At 39.2% G+C, this 23,118-nt stretch overlaps 1 protein-coding gene across 1 annotated transcript in view; it reads right to left on the bottom strand.

Moving 5' to 3' along the window:
* Positions 1-23,118, bottom strand: part of Dpy19l1 (dpy-19 like C-mannosyltransferase 1) — a 101,987-nt gene that overhangs the window by 50,240 nt on the left and 28,629 nt on the right. Inside the window, exon 7 of the mRNA XM_029567402.1 lies at positions 3,074-3,131. Coding sequence (XP_029423262.1) covers positions 3,074-3,131 — 58 coding nt within the window. The remainder of the gene's footprint in view (positions 1-3,073; positions 3,132-23,118) is intronic.

Genomic DNA, 23,118 nt, shown 5'->3' with positions numbered 1-23,118 from the left:
ACATTTTAAAAAGCTGAAAAGCAATGCAGCATGTGTTTTTGTTTTGTTGTTTGTGGTGCTAGGGACGGAACCTAGGGACCTTGCACATGCTACACAATCACCCTACTAGTAAGCACACACTGCAGTCCTGGGTGGGAGTTTTTGTTAGTACTCTCTCCATTATCTTCAGTCAGCATGCTAAATATCTTGCAGCATCAACCTGTGCCACATCTGGTCTCATGACAAGGAAATATTTGAAAAAAAGAACAAAGTTGTTGGCTTTCATCAGTAGTTCTGACAGCCACATAATAAGCACTTGCTAAAAGGTGAACACATCTGCACAGTTCCATCAAGGGACACACCCTCAGCACCACGGCTCAGTACTGTGACTTATGAAAAGCCCAGTGTTGCATTTTCACATCTCAGACTTGAAGGTTTTAGATTTATTTTCATTAATTTCATTAATCCATTAGTGCTACACCTTTTTTTTTTTTTTTTTTAGGTAAGCTAGAGTTCAAACCCAGTGGTGCCTCCAAAATGGCTCAGCAGGTAAAGGAACCTGCTGCTAAGCCTGGCAATCTGACTTTGCTACCTGCAGCCCACATATTAGGAGAGAAAAGACTCCTGAAAGTAGTCCTCTGACCTCTACCACTTGCAGACTGTGGCCTCCTCCAATGTGCCTCCTCCACCCGACAAATTCACAAAACAAATAAATGTAATTTTAAAAGGAAGGTAAGGTGATAATTAAAAACCAACAGCAATTTCATTGAATAAAGTTCTACAAAAGTCTACTAGATGCATGAATAAGTATTACCAGAGTATCTATTATACAAAAATCATATACTTTGGAAACATTTCTAAAACACTGAAGAAAAGAGGGTCTGAAAATGTCATTATCAAAAAGTCAAAATACATACAAAATTATAAGGTTTTAATTATTTGAATTCTTACCAATATTTTATCAAAACTGTAGTATATGTTCTCAACTACTATAACGCCATTCATATAAAGCTTACTTTTCTACCCTAAAACTACAGTTAAAGAAAATACAATAACTGGTTATTTCCATAAAAATAAAATTCTACTTCCGTTTCTTTTAGTTTTTCCTAAGAAAAGTGGTAACAACCTAAGCATGTTTCAAATAAACTTAATAGCTGAAAATACCAAAATAAAAATCCATCAGCCTAAAAAAAACCAACTACAGAGTCTGAATTCCATTGTTAAAAAGTGAAGACTGTAAGAAATGATGTTCCTGCTACTTGAATATCAAAACTGCAGGAAAAATATAAGAAGGAATTAATAATTCCAGGATCCCCTGAGGGGAGCACAAGAGGCCTTTGTGCAGAACATACAGTGGTCTTTCTAACTGCATTTCCAAGATAAAATATTCACTAACCCCTGGCCCCCAACATCTTACTAACATACAATGCCCCTTTCTTGCATGATGAAGTAGTTATTTCTCATTTCCTAGGTCACTTTTCATAGAATCTGTGCTTCCAAATGCTCCACAGTTCACATTACAACATGTAGCATCCAGTCATGAAAAGCCACCCCATCTTTTCTTGGCTGGAATACATAGGACACAGATTAAAGATCGCTATGTCGCAATCATGTGTTAAAGGCTTTAATCTAGGAGGCCACTCTACTTTGAATTTGTGATTCTAAATAGTAAGAGCATATCAGGTGAGTATTCTTTAGTGAATGGCTGACTGAAAACAGTTCACCTTTGACTGCATTAAGCTTGTGCATCATTACTCAGTCTAAAGATCTTTGTAGCATGCATATTTAAAGATGCAGACACTGGGAGATGAGAAATAGAAAAGATGCAGACACTTCATATGACCTTTCTTCCTTTCCTTTCCCCACACAAATGTCCATGCCTGGACAGGTAAGTATTACTAGAAATTCATTTACAATTATGATTGGTTTAGAGAAAGAATCCCACTGCATTTTGAATTTATACTAGAATATTATCTTAAAACTAATAGTAATAATAAGTAAAACTACTCATTTTAACTAACAATTATATGGCACTTTATATTTTAAACATTGTACTATGTACATACATGAATTTATCTGATTTCTACAATAATTCTATGAGGCAGGTAGTGTCACGATCCCATTTACAAAGAGCACACTACAGCATAGAGAGATTAAGTGACTTGCTCGGGTGGCACAGATGCTAACTGACACAGAGCTGGTATCTGAACCCTGGCAGCCTAGATCCAGAGTTCATGTAATTCATAACGCTGATCTCTTTATTCTACCCTTAGACACTTGCACAATCATAAGTTTAACAAAGTATTCTGAAAAGGATACTTAAGTATATTACTTTAAAGCATGAGACACTAGCTTTAAAATCAAAGAGCTACTATTTCCTCAAATCAGTAGGACTCATATCACTTAAGAGATACATTAGTCATAAAATAGTCATGAAAAGTTAACTGAGTTTGCATGGGTCTTGTGCATGCTATCACAGTTGCTCTAAGTTTATATTAGCAAGTTCCCAGAAGCTTCGAAGTCTCTGTTTCCTTATGGTCTATGGGCAGCCATTCACTGCTGGGTGAGGGAGAGTTGATCTTTAAGGGCATGATGCTAGACCAGGCTCCAGTGGATGAACTCACACTGAGGGACACCTAGATACACAACTTGACTAGAAAGGTCTTAACATTATGACAGAATGCATGAAATCCTGTGGGCAGGCTTTGGGGGTGGGCTCAGATAAAAGAGGGTGTCTAAATATGCATTGTATAAAATGCACAAAAATTCAATAAAAATATACATTTTAAAAAGTTAACTGAAAATGAACATTGGCATTTAATTCTGGATCAAATAGTAAGATCAAATGTTTAAAGAACATATTACAGATTCCAGTCTGGTGGCACACACCTTTAATCCCAGCACTTGGGAGGGAGAGACAGGCAGATCTCTGTGAGTTCTTCCAGGCCAGCCTGGTCTAAAAAGCGAGTTTTAGGCCAGCTGGGGCTACAGGCAGACCCTGTCTCAAAAAGACAAAAAGAATATATTACACAGACTAAACTTAAAGAAATTAATTTGAAGAAACTTTTATTTCTAGTAGAGAACTACTACCTACCTCTCCGTGATTGAAAAAGAAGCATAACACTGTAACCAGGCCTCCTAATCGGCTGCCACTGAAAAAGAGGATAAGAAAATGCAACTCAAATATCAGAAATCTGGGTCAATCCTTAAATAATACCTTATAATAATGTGATATGATAATCTTCCACACTATGTACTGTCTTGGCCATAACAGACCTCTCCTGTGCTTATTTACAAAATGGTTCATTTCTTCCAAATTATGACCAATCAAAAAACACTTTATTTTTGAAAACTCACTTGTCAGCTGAGTGAGGTTAAACACCACACCTGTGATTCCAGCACTCAAGAGGTGGAGGTAGGAGAATCAGGATTTCAAGGCTGGCCTGGGGAAGATGGAGGCCTGTTCCAAAAAAACCAAAACCCAAACAAACAAAATACCAACAACAAAAAACTCATTTGCCACCTTCAAAATGTGTACATTGAGAAAAAGAAACTGAGATAAAATAGAAAATTATTTTAAAATACAACTTACTATTGTGTATGCATACAATGTATGTGTGGGGGAGAGTGCTGAGGGCGCACACAGTGTTCCCAAGTTAGTTCTCTATTTCCACCACAGATTCTGGGATTGAACTCATGTCCTTGGATTTGCATGGCAAGAGCTTTTACCCTCTGAGCCGCCTCTCTGGCCCATGAGAAGAAAAATTATTAAGTCATGATACCGTGCTTCTGACAACCTAATTCTTTTTTCTTTAGTATTAAACAGTTGTTTGATGTTTGGTATTTCTCAAGTTATTTTCCCTGGACATAGCATACATTATAGAGTATTCAGGATCAGAGATAAGCACAGAAAGGGGCTCCAAAAGTGTTAGAGCACTACCTACCTGCTCTTAACAATTCACAAAGTCTGTCAGCACACTAAAGTCTTAACGGACTTCCCAAACCCTATACCTAAGCTACTTTGCTACAGCACACACCTGGGAAGCAAAGGCTTGTAGATAAACTTTATATTTTTTTCATTTTTAAACACTGAAGTATAACATGAGTACCAGAGTATGTTAATAGGGCTTACAACTGTACCTCAGACACCAGGATGGCGAGTCTGGCAGTTCCAGCAGCTAAGCCTTCATTTTCTCCAGTAAGAATGATCTACGTCCCTACTTCCCTCCAAATCTGGGGGCAGCAGGGCTGGTTTCGGAGTTGCCCCACCGTTTCTTGCATCTTACTCAAGGTATTCTTGCTCAATTTAGCTCATGCTGCTTTCTCATTATTTTACCACATTATCTTTCCTTCTACCCATCTACAAGTGCTCACAGCACAGCAGGAGGGTCAGAGAGGTCAGAAAGAACCTGAAGGTACACATATTTTAGGGCACTGCCTTTACTCCTAAGAACACAAAATGAAACCGTGGGGGCCACAGAAGACAGAGGGATGCTCCATCAAACAAGCACATCTCCTCTGCCCCTCCAGCTGGAGACCCAGGGTGCTGGGATCACTAGCACAGATGGCCGGCTGGCACAGGCAAAAGCAGAGAAGGGTAAAACTAAGCCACAGACAAGAACTCTGACAGGATAGAGTTTATTAGCAGAAGAAAGCACACAGGACAATTCCCTTCAGGATAGGGAATTTGTCTCTCCACAGGTTGTTGGCTGGGGGTCTTTTATAGGTGGGAGCCCAGGCATAGTCAAATACACCTTTAATCTCAGCACTTGGGAGGCAGAGGCAGGTGGATCTCTGTGAGTTCAAGGCCAGACTGGTCTGCATGGTGAGTTCCAGGCCAGCTGGGGCTACAGGGAGACCCTGTCTCAAAAAGAACCCCCCTAAATAAATAATAAATAAATAAATAAATAAATAAATAAATAAATAAATAAATAAATAAAGTTAGGTGGGAGAGAGGGAGCCCAGGGCTTATCAGAACAGCTTCTGTTAAAACTACCCCCTTTCATCCCCTTCCATCAGCCAGGATCTGGGTTATGGGGTAAGGAGTCTACACATTGTAAAAACTTACCAGGGAGAAATAGCTTATATCAAGACAGTTCCTACATTAAGGGATCCGAAGTGTAGAAATGTAGGAAACTAGGATACCAGGCCCTAGGATGAGATGAGCCTAAAACTTTTAAGTCCAGGCTGCATTCTCTGCTAAAGGGAGGGGCACTGAAAACAGTAGCTCTGATAATTGCTGTCTTGCAGAACACTGCCAGACTGGCAGGAGAAAATGGTCTGGTCATAAGTGCAGGCTCCCTGCTCTGTAGGAAAGCATCTTGGTCAACAACCCTTAGCTCATCTCCTTGTCCTGAACAAATAACTCAGCTATCCCTGGCTAAGAGATTAGACCAGATTAAAGGTTTACTCCTGAGCTAAAAGCTAAAAGTTCACCATGCTTCTAACTCTAAGAAAGAAAACACTGTGGCCAATAAATTATCAGATGGGCATTGATAACCTTGAGTAAAAGTTTAAGAATCCTCCTGGTGCCAACTAACAGACTAAATGTCCTGTTTCTTTGTACCTGAAATCTTTGTATGTGAATGCCATATCCCACATGACTGCTAGTTCCTTGGGATGTATAAAAACCATCTGAATTTTAAAACAAAGAGTTTGTTGAAAAGACACAGGTCCCAGGGTCCAAGACTGTCGCCAATCAAGTCTCTCTGCCCTGAAGCCCGTAGGTCCCCCCTGAGCAAAGCCTACCTGAGTCCCAACACAGGAGCCTGTTCTGCGTCCAAGATCATCAAAGGGGAAGCAGGCTGTCTTTGACCAAAAGGTGCAGAGAGCCTGTTTACCTTGCCTTCAAAGACCAGGGTGCTCATTAACTCAGTTCCTGCATCCTCAGGGGCTTGCAAAACCATGAGGCCCTGCTGGCGAGGGGGCTGCTGCAGATCTGAACCCTAACACATGTTGGTGGAGTTTCTACTGTCACTGTGGAACTGGAGGCATAGGTGGAACTGGAGGCATAGCCATTTGCTGCTGAAGAGACAGAATGGGAGCACTAAAGAGCTGGGGCACAAGAAATGTGAAATTCCACTGCCTTTAAGGACAGAGGTAACTAGTAGGAAAAATAAAAGCACTCCTGAGCCATCTTTAAGGAAGCAATTAAAAGCAGTTACCACAGATCTATGGGGTCTGTAACAGAACAGTTATATGATTTCTTAATACCAGTTTGCCTAGAAAGGCACAAGTGAAATACAAAGGCACACAGGCAGGGAGGACATTTGCTGCAACGTGGCTGGATCACAGAAATAGAGTGACATAAAAGAGGAACACTACAACCTGAGACCTGGAGGTCTGGCTCTGTCCCTGAGGAGTATATCTCATCCTACAGAAAACCAACAAGTATAGATTCCCAGGCTTCAGTAGGAGTAGACATTAGAACAGTTAAGGATCTAAGAGTAAATTTTAGTATTTTGAGCTTTTCCTAGTAAGACAAAATGTACAGGACATTCTCTTAAGAAAGGAGCCAGGGGCTCCTCCCAAGCCCACGTGACCCCTGAGGAACAGATCCTCCAAGGACCTGGAGAGTAAAAATAAATTGATTTGGGCCAACTGTATGGTCTTAAACAGCCAAAAGGAAAATATAACCATAAAGTGATCAGTATATTTCTTTAAGAGTTCAAGGGATTACACTTCCCAGACATAATAGACAATTATTTCTCATTGGTGATTTTCTTTTTAAGCAGAAAGTGCTGTTCAGATAGATGTAAGATTTCAAATCTTGGTCTGCAATATTGTAGTGCCCACCTGTAGCTAAGGGACATAACCCACTATTGTTCTGAAATGATGGATAGATTTTTCTCTCCCTATCTAGAAGACTTTAAGAGGGAACTGACACTGATTCTAGCCACTCCCACAGCTATCAAAGTGCTCAAAAACAAATTCTGAATCCATCATTCTCCAGTCCAGCCTTGGCAAACAAAAGAAAAATGAGGAGAAACCCAACAGAGAGATGCTTTTGTAAGCTCTAGTCAAGAAATCCCAATGGGCTCTCATATGAACATTTGAAATTTGCCCTGCCCTTTTTTCTGATTCTCTGTCTAGAACTTGTAATGCTAACTGCCTTTGCCTTTACTTCTCCTTCACATCCCCTATTCACCAGTAAAGGACTTTCTTTTCTCCCTACAGATAAGAGTTATGCAATTTGGGAGTCTTTTAGATAGACCCACTGAAGGGGTACTCCAATTGCCTCCCCCTGCATCCCTGTTCAGAATGGAAGAAGCCAGAGTGGTCTGCATCCCGATTCCCTATCAGCAATTTGGGTAACCTCTTCAGAGGATGGTGTGATAAGAATAGGAGGTAGGAATTGGCTAGGCAGTTAGGGTCAAAAGACCCCAAAGAAAAGTAGCCAGTTTCTTGGCTAAAAGTCAAAATGTCCTTGGGCTTCTTAGCAACATACTCTGTTTCAAAGGCGAAAAATGTCGAAAGTATTTGGGAGCACTTATCTAATCCCTAAAACATTTTGGGGTTACCTCTGCAGAGGGGAGAATGCTAGAGCAGCCAAAAGCCCCATAAAAATAAATGAAAGAAGAAAAAAATAAACGAAAAAAGGGATGGGGCGATATGGGAGGTGTTGGAGGGGAAGGAGTGGGCATGGATTTGATCAAAACACCTGTGAGAGAGAGAGAGAGAGAGAAATAGAGAGTACACGAAGTTGTCAGCAAAAAGTGATGGGGAGATATGGGAATGTTGGAGGGGAGGGACTGGGCATGGATTTGATCAAAACACCTTATATGCATGTATGAAAGTCTCAATGAAGTTTTTATAAAAGGCAAAAAAAAATCCTAATGATTCGTTTCCTGCGACTCCCCATATTTAAAATAGTTAATGTCATTTTTGCATGTGTCTATCTTTCCAAATCTTTTTCTGTAACCAAACAAAATATTTGTAGTATAAGCATATTATTCACATTCCTCTGACATGTTATTTTTCTAATTTGTCATGAAGATTGTTCTTAATCAGTACATGTTGCCAAAGGCATTCTTTTTATCAATATCAAATACTGCACAGTACCAATGTATTGCACTTTTTTTCAACTTTGTATTACTGGATGTATAGATAGTTTTCAATTCCTTGCTCTGTAAAACAGAAATAACCTTGTGCATGGCACTACTGCTGCTTTTATTCCCCTAGTACAGACCTAAGAGTGAACTACATGGCCAAGTACTGTGCCAGTCCCCACCCCCAGCAGTGTATGAGGGGCCCTTTTCTGCATCCCTTACACAGCACCAGAAGTGTTCAGACTCTTCAATTCTGCCCTTCAGATACGTGAAAACATTTTGACACTTATGTTGATTTTTACACCCCTGCTTTACCTGTATGCAACACTGACTTACTGTTTCAGTTTGAAACTAGGCATTTTACTTCTATCAACTGCTGTTCATATCCTTACCTACATGCCTACATTAGCCTGTCCATTCCGGCTTAAAGACTGCGGAAATCAAATATTTGGCTGTGCTATATGTTACAATTTATACCAACATAATTAATAGTGTATTCAGTCAGAACTTTAAAAATGTTTATGTAGTTAAGTATGTCAATTATTTTTATTTCTTCTCCATTCCCTGTCTTGTCTGTGAAGATCTTTCCCATCTCAAAATTATAGATCAATACCTAAAATGTCCTCTAGTATCATGCATTTTTCACTTAGATCTCTCATCTGGAGAAACCTAATTTTGTTCTCTCTGATACAGTCAATCACACAAATCATATCACCTAGCAAATAAACCTCCCCTTTTCCAGAGAAATGAAATTCAGCCTTTATTGCACATTAACTTCTTATGATGCTAGAGTGTGTTCTGTTCTAGTCTGCTGACTTCATTTTGTCATTTTCCTATCACACGACACCGTTTCTACTCTGTGCATTATGCTATTGTCACACATAAAAAATACTCCCTGTCCACAATTACTCTTATTTTTTTTTCCTTTGGTTGTTTGTAAGTTTTCTGTCTTTTTAAGACAAGGTCTCCCTGTAGTCACAGCTGGCCTGGAACCTGCTATGTACACCAGGCAACAGAGATCTCAGAGACCTACCTGCCTCTGCATCCAGAGTGCTGGAATTAAAGGCTTGCACCACCATGCATGCATGGCCCTTCTTACTTTCTTTTAAAGATCGTACTAGGTGATTCTCACTGACTTTTTCCCCACACATAGTATCATCTTAACCAGTACCCACTTCAAAGCAAATGAGTTTCTGAATAAAATGGCATTGAATTTATGCACAATTTGGGCTAGACTGTCATTCAGATAACTATAATTCTGCCTTTTTAATAGCTAAATGTGTCTCTTCCAATTCATTCAATTCTAATTATAGTTCTTCAAAGAAATTTTTCATGAACAAACAATCTAGCAGTCAAGTACTTAAAGCTAATCCTTCTAGAAATATAGAGAATGCTGAAATCTGATCTTGGTGGGTGTTTTAGTATTTTCACAACAGAACGTGACAGGTCATGTAAGTCATGGAAAACATGCCAGAGATTTGATTTTCACAAAAAAGTTCAATTTTGTGAAAATATTCAATAGCCTAACTATACAGAGATGTGTGATTTCTTATGTCCCTAGAGCACCAAGCTGTGGAGATACCTCATTCTTATTACAGAAAAAATATTTTAAGAACTCAATGCAAAATTCCCTTTTAAAACTTCCCTTGAACAAAAAAGAACCCAAGCTGAAATTTTCTAACTTCACTTTTTCAATGGAAGAGTAAGTGTAGACAGAACATGAAGTGGCACAAAATGACCAAATCTCAGGCTGAGAGCTGCCTCAGTCTACACTGCCACTCAGCTGCTACTCTGCCTGTGAGGTTCTGAGATAGGACAATTTTGTAGGACTCAACTCCCTCACCAAACTATCAAAATGCAGGATTCAGCCCAGCACCTTCTGTCTCCTGTGAAGATTTGTTTTTAATTAACTAACCAGGGAGGCAGGTTTTCTGATCCACTTTCACAACCTACAAAGCTGGGAGGTTGAATATAATTTGCTTGTCTATAAGCAATAGTCTGAGTTGCAATCACTACTGAGTATGACTTATAATAAGTCAAAAATAGTGCCCCTACCACTAAGCTTCCATTCTGATCCTTGAGACACCAACATAAGTCATTTTACTTTGCTCAACAGAAAAGTTAACCAGAATGTTTGAAATTGTTTAAATTTCTTCCCATCACTGTTGATCAGTTGCTATTTCGGCATTCTGTATTAAAAAAAAAAAAAACAACCCTCTCTTTTGCAACATTACCAAACTGTCAAAAAGCACGAAACCACTGTTGTACAAATTCTAAAACATCCCTAAGCTTGCTGAACATTTGCCAAATGTATCTGTATACTCCGTTCATCTTTGTGTGTGTCATGCATGTGTATGTGCATGTTTGGGTGCACATGTGTACACATGTGTAAAGGTCAACACTGGGGATGTTCCTCAATAACTCTCCATCTTAATTTTGAGACAGCGTCTCTGACTAACCTGGGGTTCACTGACTCAGCTGGACAAGCTGGAGAGCATCATCCTGTTGCCCTCTCAGCTCTAGGATTACAGGTGCGCCTGGCTTTTTATATGGAGGCTGGAGATTTGAACTCAGGTCCTTATGCTTATGGCAGCCTCTTCTTCATTTTTGTGTGTCCTGTGGGTGTATGTCTCCGTGTGTGTGTGTATACATATATATGAGTGTGGAAGTCAGGGGTCAACATTGGGTTCCTTCCTACATCTCTCTCCACCACATTTTTTTGAGACAGGGTCCTTCACTTAACCTGGCTGGCAAGCAAGCTCAGGGGTCCCCCTGTCTCTGCTTCGCCAGCACTGGATAGCAGGTGTGCATTGCTGCACTGGCCAGCATTTTTTGGCTGCCAGGAATCCACACTCAGGTCCTCATGCTTATGCAACAAACACTTTACCAACTGAGACAGCTGTTCAACCTTTTCATTCATCCATTGAGGCTCAATTTCCTTAGTTATAAAAATGAGGGAGGGGGTATTAAAGCTGAAAATTAAAAACACTAATTAAAAAATACTTCCCAGTTCTGAAATTTAATAATTCTATAGTTCTTTCTCCTTAATTTGTAAAGATTAAAGTCAATTATCAAATTTTGATAGACTTCATTAATCAGAGACTTTAGTTCTACCTATAAAAGATGATGAAATACAAAATTTAACATTTGAAGAAAAGAAAAAAGCATTAGTTTTCAAAATTATAATAAATAATTCTTGGAATGAGTTTTATTGTGTAAAAACTTTAAATAAATAAATAAACAAACAAATAAATAAATAAATAAATAAATAAAAATTGGAAACAAATGAATAGGGAGAATTTCCAGTCTCAAATTTGAGAACTAAGGCTCTGGTACTTTCAAACCCAACGAAGAAATGCAAGGCAGGCCTGGCTCAGAGTTGAGATCCTTCTCCCTACACGTATGGTAAGAATTCAATGGGATAATAAAGAGACAGGAAGTTCCAGCAAAATGGCTCAGTGGGTATGGGGGTGCCTAGCCCCAAATGATACCTCATCTACAACACCTACATCGAAGGCTTAGGGAACACTGCAGAAAAATGGGCGGAAAAGATTCTAAGAGCCAGAGAACGAGGATGCCTGCCAGTAGACAGTACAACAATATGGTTGCCTAAACAAAACCTTCATAAGGACACCAGTTGACATGCCAATGTAGATGGGGAAATTTCACAAGGTCCCACCCCAAGATGAAGAGCTACAGGCAATCGATGGCTGCTGAAACAGGAAAAATTCAGTTTTCTCCAAGTACAAGCTCCCTGACAGGTTATCTAATTCCAAGTTGTCTACCCTAAACACATGTACATATGAGCAACAGTAAACGGACTCTGTAGATTGTGTATATGTGCATATGTATATCCACACACACACATATATGTATGTAACAATAACTAAAGAGGAGATCATTAAGCTGAGAGTACAGAGGGAGGAGGAGGATGAGGGAGGGATAGAAATGATACAAACACAGTATTTATATGAAATTCTCAAAAAATAAAAACTGTATTAAAAAAGAAATACAGTAAAGAAAGGGAAGGGAAAGGGCAACTAAGAAGGCTAAAAGGCTTTCTCTGCAGGGCCCTCTACAACTACTTAATGCCTTTTATTTGACTGTCTGCCAGCCCGTCTGTGACTGTGAACCATGGCAGACACTATAGCATTTAGCACTGTACAGAGCTTTGCCCATGGCAGAGACTCATAGACGGTACCTGAAGATAAACAAACATATAAATCAATCAAAAGGCTGTTGGCAGCACCATTTTTTGAACTTTGTTGTCAAACATTCTACATCACATCACTGTTGCCTGTAGTCACTTGCCCATATCACATGGTCAGCGGAGTCTGCTCTGTCCAACAACCAACTACTCTAGCCCCATGCAGGCCTTTCCACTGTGTCCTCCAGACCTCCATTCCAGGGCAAATTCCTAACTCCTCTGCTTCCTCAGCCTCTTCCCAGGTGCTTCCTCCTTCTGCTGCTGCAGCAAAGATCACTGTCTTTTGAGCAGAAGCTTGCCTAGAGTCTCCTTCCCAGCTCTGCCTCCTAATGTCTGGAGTGTATGCACTTCCCTAGACACCACTCCCCCACACTAGCCTAGGCTGCCGTCCTCTTCCATGTGGAGGTCTGAGGCCTCCTTTTTCATAGCCTGTTTCCTTTATAAGGTACTCTCTTAAGAATAAAGGGTTACCACCATCTACACAACATTCACAGCCATTTCATTTCTCTCCATTTCAAATCCAAACAACAGAACATTTCCAAACGCCTTGTTAGGACCTGGACCCTTAAAATGTTCTGAAGAGACTCATAGAATCCTGGGTCTGCCTGGATTTCACAGGTAAGGAAGGGAGAAAGGGATAGGTATCTCCCTGGGGCTAGACTTGGACATTAGTGTGAAAGACATTAGTGTGTTACTCACAGTCAGATAGACAAAGGCAGGTTTTACAGAAAAGATGCTAGTATTTTCAAACAACAATTCTCATAAGTTAATGCATACTAAAGAGAAATACTTATGCTTTAAATATTCATATACAACTGTTAAAACAAATGGGCTGGATAAAAGATGTGCTAGCAGGCCAAGTTAACAGAACATTCAGAAAAGTATGTAACTGGCAATGTTTCAGATGGTACAATTCACAGCCTATTTAAAACAAGTGTTTGGCCCAAAATTCAGTCCTTATAAACAGTAAATGCTTGATTTAAAATAAGATAAATATACGAAAATAGTATGTAAAACCATGGAAGCAAAGTAAGTGTAAAAAACATTCTTATAACAAATTGACTTTTCCTTAAAACAGGCAGGAAACAATGAAGGACTGAGGAATTGATAATAAAAAGTTATTTTATTCTACTACAGAGCTCAAAAGAATATTGTATGCTTGATAGGTACCTGGGATTGGGTCGTAAGGAGAATAAGAAAATTACACATAATGTCTATTCATTTCAGAGGTAAAAGGGGAACAGAAGCAAAATTAAAAGGAGGGACCAGACTCATCTTCCCAACCCTCAGGGTTTCTTGAACACATTTAGAAATAAAGGAGCTTTTCAAAGTTTCTCTGCTGTCAAAGAAGCTACCCTGACCTTCAACAACCAAAGAATATGACAGGGGAACAAAGGATGAATACACTCCTCTCTGTGACTGGCAGGGTTCAGATGTAGAAAAGGCATTTTCTGCTGACTAATTCTATCTGCAAAAGCTAAGCAAATGAAGACTGAACAGACACATTACAAAAGAGGAGGAAGGCATCAGGGGTAGATGAGAGTAGCCACAGGGGCCCTGGGCAGCAGATATGGAATGGAAAGAAATTCATGAAAAAGACTGCTAGAAAGTTCTCCCAGAGCTAGCTAATTCCAAGATAGGAAGAGAAAAAGAGGAACAGGGAAGTGCACCCTACCTGGGAAGTGTGCACTCAGTACTCCTATGTAAGTGTCCCAAAGTGGGGAGGGGAGGGCAAACAGGGTAGGAGCACAGTCTGAGTATCACTTCCACAGACCAAATTAATAGAACACTCTGAAACAGAAATGTTAAGATTCCAAAGTGCCTACTTGCCTCCTTCTCTGTCTGCTGGCCATATGTAGAGGCTGATGGGGCCCACAAAGGAAGAGCTACAGACTCCCCAAGGAGAGCCTTCCAATCTCTCCATCCTAGTAAAGCCTAGTTGGAAGTCCCTCCACCTTAAAAAAAAAAAAAAAATCCCAGTTTTCTAAAAGCTCCTTTATTCTAAAAGGTTAACTGTGGCACTAAGGACTACCAGGCTCTGAAGAAAGTCTCAATGTGGAAAGTGGAAATTAACACAACTCCAGGAAAAACTGGGCATAAAAGACAACATAAGAAACAAGAGAAAATTTTAAACTCAGGTTCATTTGAAAAGTTGGAAATTTCACACAAAGAATAAAAGCCTAACAGACAAAATAAGGAGGGACGAGTCCTAAAACCTTATTTTTAATTCAAAAGTTCTAAGCCAAACAATCAGATTTTGAGGGGAAAAAAAACAGGCCAAAAAATGGAGAAGAAAGTTATCCAAGAAATACCACTAGAAAAAGTATTCCTTTAAACTTAAGAATCCAACTGAGGAGACAAATAGGCCCAGCGTGCCAGTGGGAAGGAAGAATGTGATGTCATCTGCCCCATCAAGACCTTCAGGCAATGAAGGTGAAAACATAAATCCAAAAGGGATCACAGAGAACAAACCCCACAGAGAGAAGGAACTGAGGGCAGGTGGCCCCAGACATAAAAAGTACTTTGAAGCTTAGCAGGGCTCCAGGAATATGGGGTGGTGGGGGTTAGAATAAAAAGCAAAAGCAAAAAATAAGAGCTTATAGTTTGGCTGAAAATTTGGATAAGGACCAATCAACGTACAGAAGACTAGAGAAACCAAAATATTAGGCAACTGTCTATACAATAAATTTCATGTTAAGACTGTGCCATTCCCAAGACAATTAATTATAAATTTATATAAATATCCCTAAATTTAAAAATCTAAACTCTGAAATATTTCTGGAAAGATAAGGGCTACTCCACTTGTAATTAGTACCACGCCAGTTGTACATTACATCATACCACACTGTTCAATAAATGTATTTATTTGGACATATGTTGATACTTATCATTCAAATGACTATGAAAATATATGATAAAAGTGTCCCAGATAATATTAAAAGAAATATTCTTATTCATCACCAAAGAAAACAAAATAGTAAATTTTTTATTCATTTTGGCTTGAAAACCATTGGAAGAGAAACTCTCCCAAGAAACTAAAGCAAACACAAACTGCTAAGTCATCCAAAACTACAGAGTGTTGGGCTGTAGGGTACAGAGAAGATGAGGAAGTTGGGCAGGTGCAGCTACAGAAAGACCTGTAAGAAATGGAGGCACTGCACACACTTTTCCTTGCAACTTTTGCTGTAGTTAAAATGTCAATGCAGTGACTTGAAGAAAAATTAATCAATAGGAAACTATTCAAATGATTATAAAAATTCCACGTATGATAGTGTGAAAATAATCAAAACAGGATGCTTTCAAATGACTATATAAAAACAGTCAACTTCTAAGTATCAAATGGAAAAATAAAGCGCATATAGCAGTCTCAGCAAAAGAACAGCAGAACATGGACCTCAGAGTTCTTAGGCTATTAAGTGCTAAAGAAGGCAGAAGATCTGGATCCAATTTGTACAGAAGGAACATTTAAATGTACTTAGAGATACTGCAGAGCATACACTCTGGAGCCCTGTCTGTGTTCAAATCCCAACATTGCAACTGAGTAGCTGAGTAGATTCCAGAAAAGTTACTTACCATATTTGGACTTCAGTTTCCTCTATAAGCTACTTACCTAACTCATGGGGATAACATAGGATTAAGTGAGTGTATCATTATAAAGAGCTTAATTTACTAAAGTCTTGCCAGAGTGTGTTAAGATGGGTTTCTTCAATATAAAACTAGTCTCCAATGAAGATCAGAGTATGAAGAAGGAAAAGTTCAGAACGAAATCCACTGGAAAAATAGGTCCTAAGTTAGTTGGTAAGCTCTAATAAAGCTTATATGGTAGAATCAACTATTTTTGTTGTGCCTTTTATATATGGTAAGCATAAGCTGTTCACTATGCCATATCCTGGAACCTTCAAAACCTAAGCCAAATAAACTTTTCCACTTTATACGCTGAAACTAGAAGGATCTGTGGCAGTAACAGAAACCAAACACAGAATGGCTTGTTGGTTCAGAAGACTCCCAAATTCTCATGAGGCTCAAATACTTAGTTTCCTGCCTTTTATTTCACAAATTTCAGCATCTTAGTATTGTACCTTCCCTTTTGTTTGAGCTAGTCAGAACATGTCTGATGCTCTACTTCCAAAAAGGAGAAAAATCCCTGTACAAAATTATGCTATAATTTATGCACATTTGCCACATCAGTAAGTTATAATAAACTTAATATATGTATGTATTTTCTTCAGAGAGCTGGCTGTAAAACATACATCAGTGTGCCACTGCAGAATCTAAGTAGAATTATTAATACTGAGATACATCAACCAATCTATTCTTAATGTATAATGACCTAGCCAGAGTTAACTGCAAACTCTAGATATTACAAAGTCAAGCTCAACTGCAAAGGATAAATTGTTTTGCCTGCTTGACGTCTGCTCTGAGATTCAACAATAAAAGTTTTGGATACTTATCAGAGATCACATCTTGGGCATATATGAATTTTCCCCAAAAGAAATTATGGAAAAAGTTCCTACCTTTAGAAATGGTCTCCTAGTGCTGTCAGTCTATGGCTTAGAAACACTAGGGTACCTTATGAACTAAGTAGCTGAAACTGAACTAGCAATACAATTTGAAAAGTAATTAGCAATGGGCATTTAAAAGAAATACTGAGATACTGAGAATTCTTTCCCTGGGAAAAAATTATACCACAAGTAGTCTGTGTTTGGAAAATAGATCTCACTTGTCTCTTTGACTCAATCTTGGGAGTCCAGCCCCACTCACCAGGTGTTTTCTATTTCCCTTATACTTCATTTTTGATGAAAAGAAATGACTATCTGAAAATAAGTGTTTGCATTGTTGTCTTTTAAAAACATGCTTTAAAATGCCATGTACTTAATCTGCCCTCCAAATTTCTAATCTGCTACACTTTCCTGTATATGATATAATTCATAATGACAAATTCTATTGACAGATTTTGGTATCCTCTTTATTCCAAACTCATACTTTAATAAGTCTGCACCTTTATTATATTCAAAAACTAGAAGGGTAACTAAACTAACTTTCAAGTAAGAAAACATCAGGAAATCATAATAAAAAATACTTTGTGTCAAAGATACTTAGAAATGCAACTAAGGGCACAACTGGTCAAATGCTTGAAAGCAGGAAGACCTGAGTTCAATCCCCAGAACCTGCATTTTTAAAAAAGCCATATGTGGGAGATATGGTCTAAATACTCAAGAAAGTTCTTCAATTTTTACTTGTGTGTACATGTGCACACACATGCACGCACACACACACACGTCACACAAGAAATTCAATTTTAAAAACTTATGGAAAACAGTGATAAGAAATTTCACTCAACATAATGCTCACCAGGATCAACATTCCAGTGCCACCTACATCTCTGCTCTAGGGAGCCAGTGAAGAGTCAGAGCTTCCTGAGACCCAGGGGCTCCAGCATGCTGAAGAGCTACAAACATGCTCAATGGGGACAGGAAGTACTAGGAAGACCTGAGCTTAGGATGCTATAATTCAGTGAAATCCTTGCAAACTCAAACATGATAATAATGCTCCTTTTTATATTCTGATGAGTTAACTGATAGCCCCTAGATAGCTTAGGGAGGACTAGTTACAGGAAAAATGAATGCATTGTTTTCACTCCCAACCTCCAACCTCTAGGGGAGGAACTGGGCTAAAGGTTGTTTGCCAGTGACTTACTCAAGCTTACCTACGCAACTACACTTCCATAAAAGGACAAAAGGACTAAGTTTAGAAAGCTTTAGATGGCCAAACACAGAAGGACTCCTGAAAGGTGGTACATACAGAGGTCACTGAGATTCTGTACCCTTTCCACATTTCACCCTGCATGTCTCTTCGCAAGCCTACGTTTCCTTGAGTTCTATGAGCAGTTCTTATAAACTGATTGAATTTAAGAATGGGGACATAAGCGCTTCCATTTATAGCCACAGACAGAAGCACAGGTAAAAACAGCCACGTCTTGTCACAGAAGTCTTCTGTGCTGATGATGCTAATTAGAGACTACAGGCAGTGAAACTGAGCTATTTTTCCTATCTATCCTCAGAGACAGACAGTTAACAAGATTATCTGGGGTTAATAAAAATGATAGCATACAGGAGGGACACATAAGGGTACTTTACACCCTGTATTATAAGGATGCATGTGGATTTCACCTTGTAGAAAGGAATCTGCACATACACACTGCTAATGGTTTATTTGTTCTGAGTTAGTTCTAGCCGTGGCTCAGTGGTCTTGGGGACACGCAAAGCCTACTGCAGACAGAGACCATAAGACATAAGGAAAGACACAGCAAAACCATGAGTCACAGAGACAAGGCTGAAGAAAGGGCAAGACTAAACTTTGGAGTAACTGATGGCCTTTGCTCCCATTCCCTAAAGTTTGCTAGCAGGAGATAAGACAAAAGGCAGATTTTTAAGATGTTAATCTACTGCCTTCTCAGATCTCTGGCTCTCTGAATAAAGCCCAATTTAAAGATTCAAATCCCTATCTCAGCTCACTGGAATTTTTGGTAACAGGCAGCACTAGTTCTAGTATTCGGGTTCCATAAAAATCAAAGGCAGAGGCTGAAAAACAGAAATGTGTGCTGCTAAGGCAGACAATGGTACAGTGCCAGAGCTGGGCAGCATGGAAGTAGTCAAAAGTAGCCAAGCAGGCAGAACTGAAACAAGCCACAGCCCTTGACACTGGGAGGTAAACAAAACACTATTTGGTCAAGCTTGGATGCTCTGTAAGTCATTCCCTCACTACCACCTTAAACAGCAGCTTGTAGACGTCTATAGCACTGTAACTACAAGAAGAAATAAAGCTTCAGACAAGTCAGCACACACACGTACAGGTACAGACAACAACTCTTAACAAACCAAAGTTCATTGACACTACAGATACTCTACTATTTTCTGTAAAATAATCTCTTAGTGTGTGAGGGGGGTATGAGTGTACATGTATGTGCCTACACATGGAGGACAGGGAGACAACCTCAGGGAGACACCATCCTAGGCTTCCCAGTGCTGATATTACAAAGATATGCCACTACATCTTGATTTTTTTTTTTTTAATATGAGTTCTGGAGATCAATCTCAGTTCTCATGTTTGCAAAACAAGTACTATCAACTGAGCTACTTCCCCAGCCTTAAAATATTAAAATACTCTGTTTTCATGGGAAAAAAAATCACTAGTCTCAATCTATAAAAAAGATTTCAAAGCTCCTAAATAGGTAATGCTCTGTAGTGTAATGCTGTGCTGCGATACTCTGTTATGTGACTCTGGGGACAGATGGCAGGCAGTCAGGGATCTCTGGATCTCTAAGCACATGGCTTAGCCTGATCCTGCCCACTACTTGCCAAACTTACATTTCCTCCACTCGCTTTGGATTAAGTTTTAAACCAGCCTTGCATTAGGCCCTCATCATCCAGCCTAACCAATGCGAGAACTTCCAGCACCTCACATACATCCTGGAGAATATGCACCCTCCTGCAACTCCCACACGTAAAACTAGTCACCTTTGTCCACTTCCACATCTCAGGGGTGTCCCACCTCTGCCTAACCCAGGGAAGCTTTTCCCCTCAGTAATGTCCACCTATCCAATTCTCTGATTCTTCAGTATTGAGTTAAAGTGTCTGTTCCACGCAGAACAAACTGCTTGGGCTCAGAATTCTAAAACTTCTTCCTCTCTTGCTGCCTTTCAGTTTCACATTGGTGTGTGTGTTGCCACCATCCCCAGTCTTCCACACTGCCTGCTCTGATCCTGCCACAGCCCATGATCTTTTTTTTTTAACTGTACCTTTTTAATTTTTATAAAAACTTTATTAAGAATTTCATATATGCATATAAGGTGTTTTGATCAAATCCATGCCCACTCCCTCCCCTCCAACATTCCCCCTCTGAAGGGGTAACCCTAAAATCTTTTAAGGATTTTAAGGATTAGGTACAAGCTCCCAAATACTTTTGACATTTTTGGCCTTGGAACAGTATATGTTGCTAACAGGCCCAAGGACATTTTGACTTTTAGACAAGAAACTGGCTACATGTCTTTGGGGTCTTTTTACCCTAACTGCCTAGCCATTTCCTACCTCCTATTCTTATCACGCCATCCCCTAAACGGGTTACCCAAATTGCCAATAGGGAATAGGGACACCAACTGCTCTGGCTTCTTCCATGCTGAACAGGGATGCAGTGTGAGGCAATTGGAGTACCTCTTCAGTGGGCCTATCCAAGAGATTCCCAAATTGCATAACTTTTGTTCATTTCTTCCAAATTATGACCAATCAGAAAAATAAACGATGTATGTTCTCCCTCTTATGTGGCTCCTGGCACCAAATCCTTTTAAATTTCATGTCATTTTAATAAGATAATGCTATACAGCAGTCCCTTCTACACGAAATACCTACCATCATCACGACTTCGGCTGAGCCTAATTGCTAAACGTTGTTATTGGACTTGCTGACAGTTATGCTCATTATTTAAAGGAGTGCCAAGTAGGGTCACTGGACCCTCACTTGAGTATCCAGCCACTCTTCACTTAGTTAACAGTTTCTAGATCCATCCATTTACCTGTGAATTTCATTGTTTCACCTTTCTTTACTGCTGAATAGAACTCCGTTGTGTAAATATACCACATTTTTGTTAACCACTTGTCAGTTGAAGGACACTTAGGTTGCTTCATCTCTTAGATATTGTGAAAAGAGCAGCAACAAACATGGTTGTACAAATGTCTCTATAACAGGATGCAGTCTTTTGAGTATATGCCAAGGAGTGGTATAACTGGGTCATATGGTAGGTTCATTCATTTTTAGTTTTTTAAGAGTTCTCCACACTGTTTTCCATAGAGGCTGCATGAGTTTGCAATTCCACCAGCAGTGAATGAGCGTTCCCCTTTCTCCACATCCTTGATAGCATTTGGTATCACTTGTTCTCTTGATCCTAGCCAGTCTGATTGGGGTAAGGTGATACCTTAGGGTCATTTTAATTTGCATTTCCCTAATTACTAACAATGTTGAACACTTTTTGAGATGTTTCTCAGCCATCTGTATTTGTTCCTTTGAGAAATCTCTGTTTAGATCTTTAGCCCATCTTTTAATTGGGTCATTTGGTTTCTCACTTCCTTGTTTTTTGAGTTGCTTACATATTCTGGAAGTTAAACCTCTGTCAGATGTATCACTGGAGAAGGTTTTTTTCCCATTCTGTGGGTTTTCTCTTCACATTTTTGATTGTTTCTTTTGCTGTACAGAAGCTTTTTAGTTTGATGAGGTTCCACTTCTTGACTAATGACCTTAATTACTTAGCAACTTCTCACTTATAAAATCCTTTCCTAACCCATATCCTGTAAGTTACTAACAATATTTTCTTCTAATACTTTCAGGGTTTCCAGTTTCACATTGAGGTCTTTGATCCATCTGGAGTTGACTTTTGTGCAAGGTGAAAGATAAGGATCTAGTTTCATTCTTCTACAAGTGGAGATCCAGTTTTGCCAGCACCATTTTTTGAAGATGCTGTCTTTCCTCCATTGTGTGTTCTTGGCACCTTTATCAAGTATCAAGTGGCTGAAATTGTGTGTGCCCAGGTTTGGGTCTTCAGTGATGTTCCATTGATCAATGTGTCTGTTTTTGCACCAGTACCATGCTGTTTTTATTACTATGGCTCTATAGTAATCTTTGAGATGGTACAGTAATTCCCCCAGCGTTGGTCTTTGTGCTCAGGGTTGCTTTGGCTATCTGGGGTCTTTTGTGCCTCCATGTGAATTTAAGGATGCATTTTTCTAATTCTGTGAAGTATGTCACGGGATTTTGATTGGGATTGCATTGAATCTATATATTGCTTTTGGGAGGATGGTCATTTTAACAATATTAATTCCGATGAACATGGGAGGTCCTTCCATCTCCTGGTGCTTCCTCAATCTCTTTCTTTAATGATTTAAAATTTTCATTGTAGAGTTCTAAGATACTTTATTTTTTTTTTTCAGCAATCGTGAATGGGAGCATTTCCCTGTATTCTTTCTCCAATTGCTTGTTACTGGTACATACAAAGGCTACTGATTTTTCTAGATTGATTTTATAACCTGATACTATGCTGAAAGTGTTGATCAGTTCTAGGAGTTTTCTGGCAGAACTTTTGGGATCTCTTAGGTATAGTATCATATCATCTGCAAAAACTGATAGTTTGACCTCTTCTTTTCCAATTAGTACTCCTTTAATTTCCTTCTCCTGTCTTATTGCTCTAGCAAGAGTTTCAAGCACTATGTTGAAAAGAAGTGGAGATAGTGGACACCCTTGTCTAGTTCCTGATTTTAATGGGAATACGTCCAGGTTTTCTCCATTTAGAATGATATTGGCTGTGGGTTTGTTGTATATAGCTTTAATTATGTTGAGGTAAGTTCCCTCTAGTCCAATTCCCTTTAGAACTTTGAACATAAAAGCATACTGAATTTTGTCAAAAGCCTTTTCTCCATCTATTGAGATGACAATGTGGTTTTTGTCTTTGAGTCCATTTATATGATTAGTGATGTTTACTGACTTGCATGGATTGAACCATCCCTGCATCTCTGGGATAAAACCTACTTGATCATGGTGAATGATCTTCCTGATGTGTGTCTGTATGTTTTGTTGATATTTTTTGCATCTATGTTCATTGAGGATATGGGTCTATAGTTTTCTTTTTTGGTTGTGTCTTTACACAGTTTGGGTATTAGAGTGATGTTGGCTTCATAGAAGGAATTTGGGAGTTCTCCCTCTGTTTCTATCATTTTGAATAATTTAAGTAGTATTGGTTGGAGGTCTTCTTTAAATGTCTGGTAGACATCTGGGCCTGGGCTTTGTATTACTGTTTTGATTTCCTTGAATGTTATGGGTCTATTTAAACTTGATCTCATCT

This window comes from Nannospalax galili, unplaced genomic scaffold (genome assembly GCF_000622305.1).
Source record: "Nannospalax galili isolate Female #2095 unplaced genomic scaffold, S.galili_v1.0 scaffold3381, whole genome shotgun sequence".
NCBI classification, from domain to species: domain Eukaryota; kingdom Metazoa; phylum Chordata; class Mammalia; order Rodentia; family Spalacidae; genus Nannospalax; species Nannospalax galili.
Note: the sequence above shows the minus strand (reverse complement) of the source record. Positions and strands in the feature narration are given on the sequence as shown.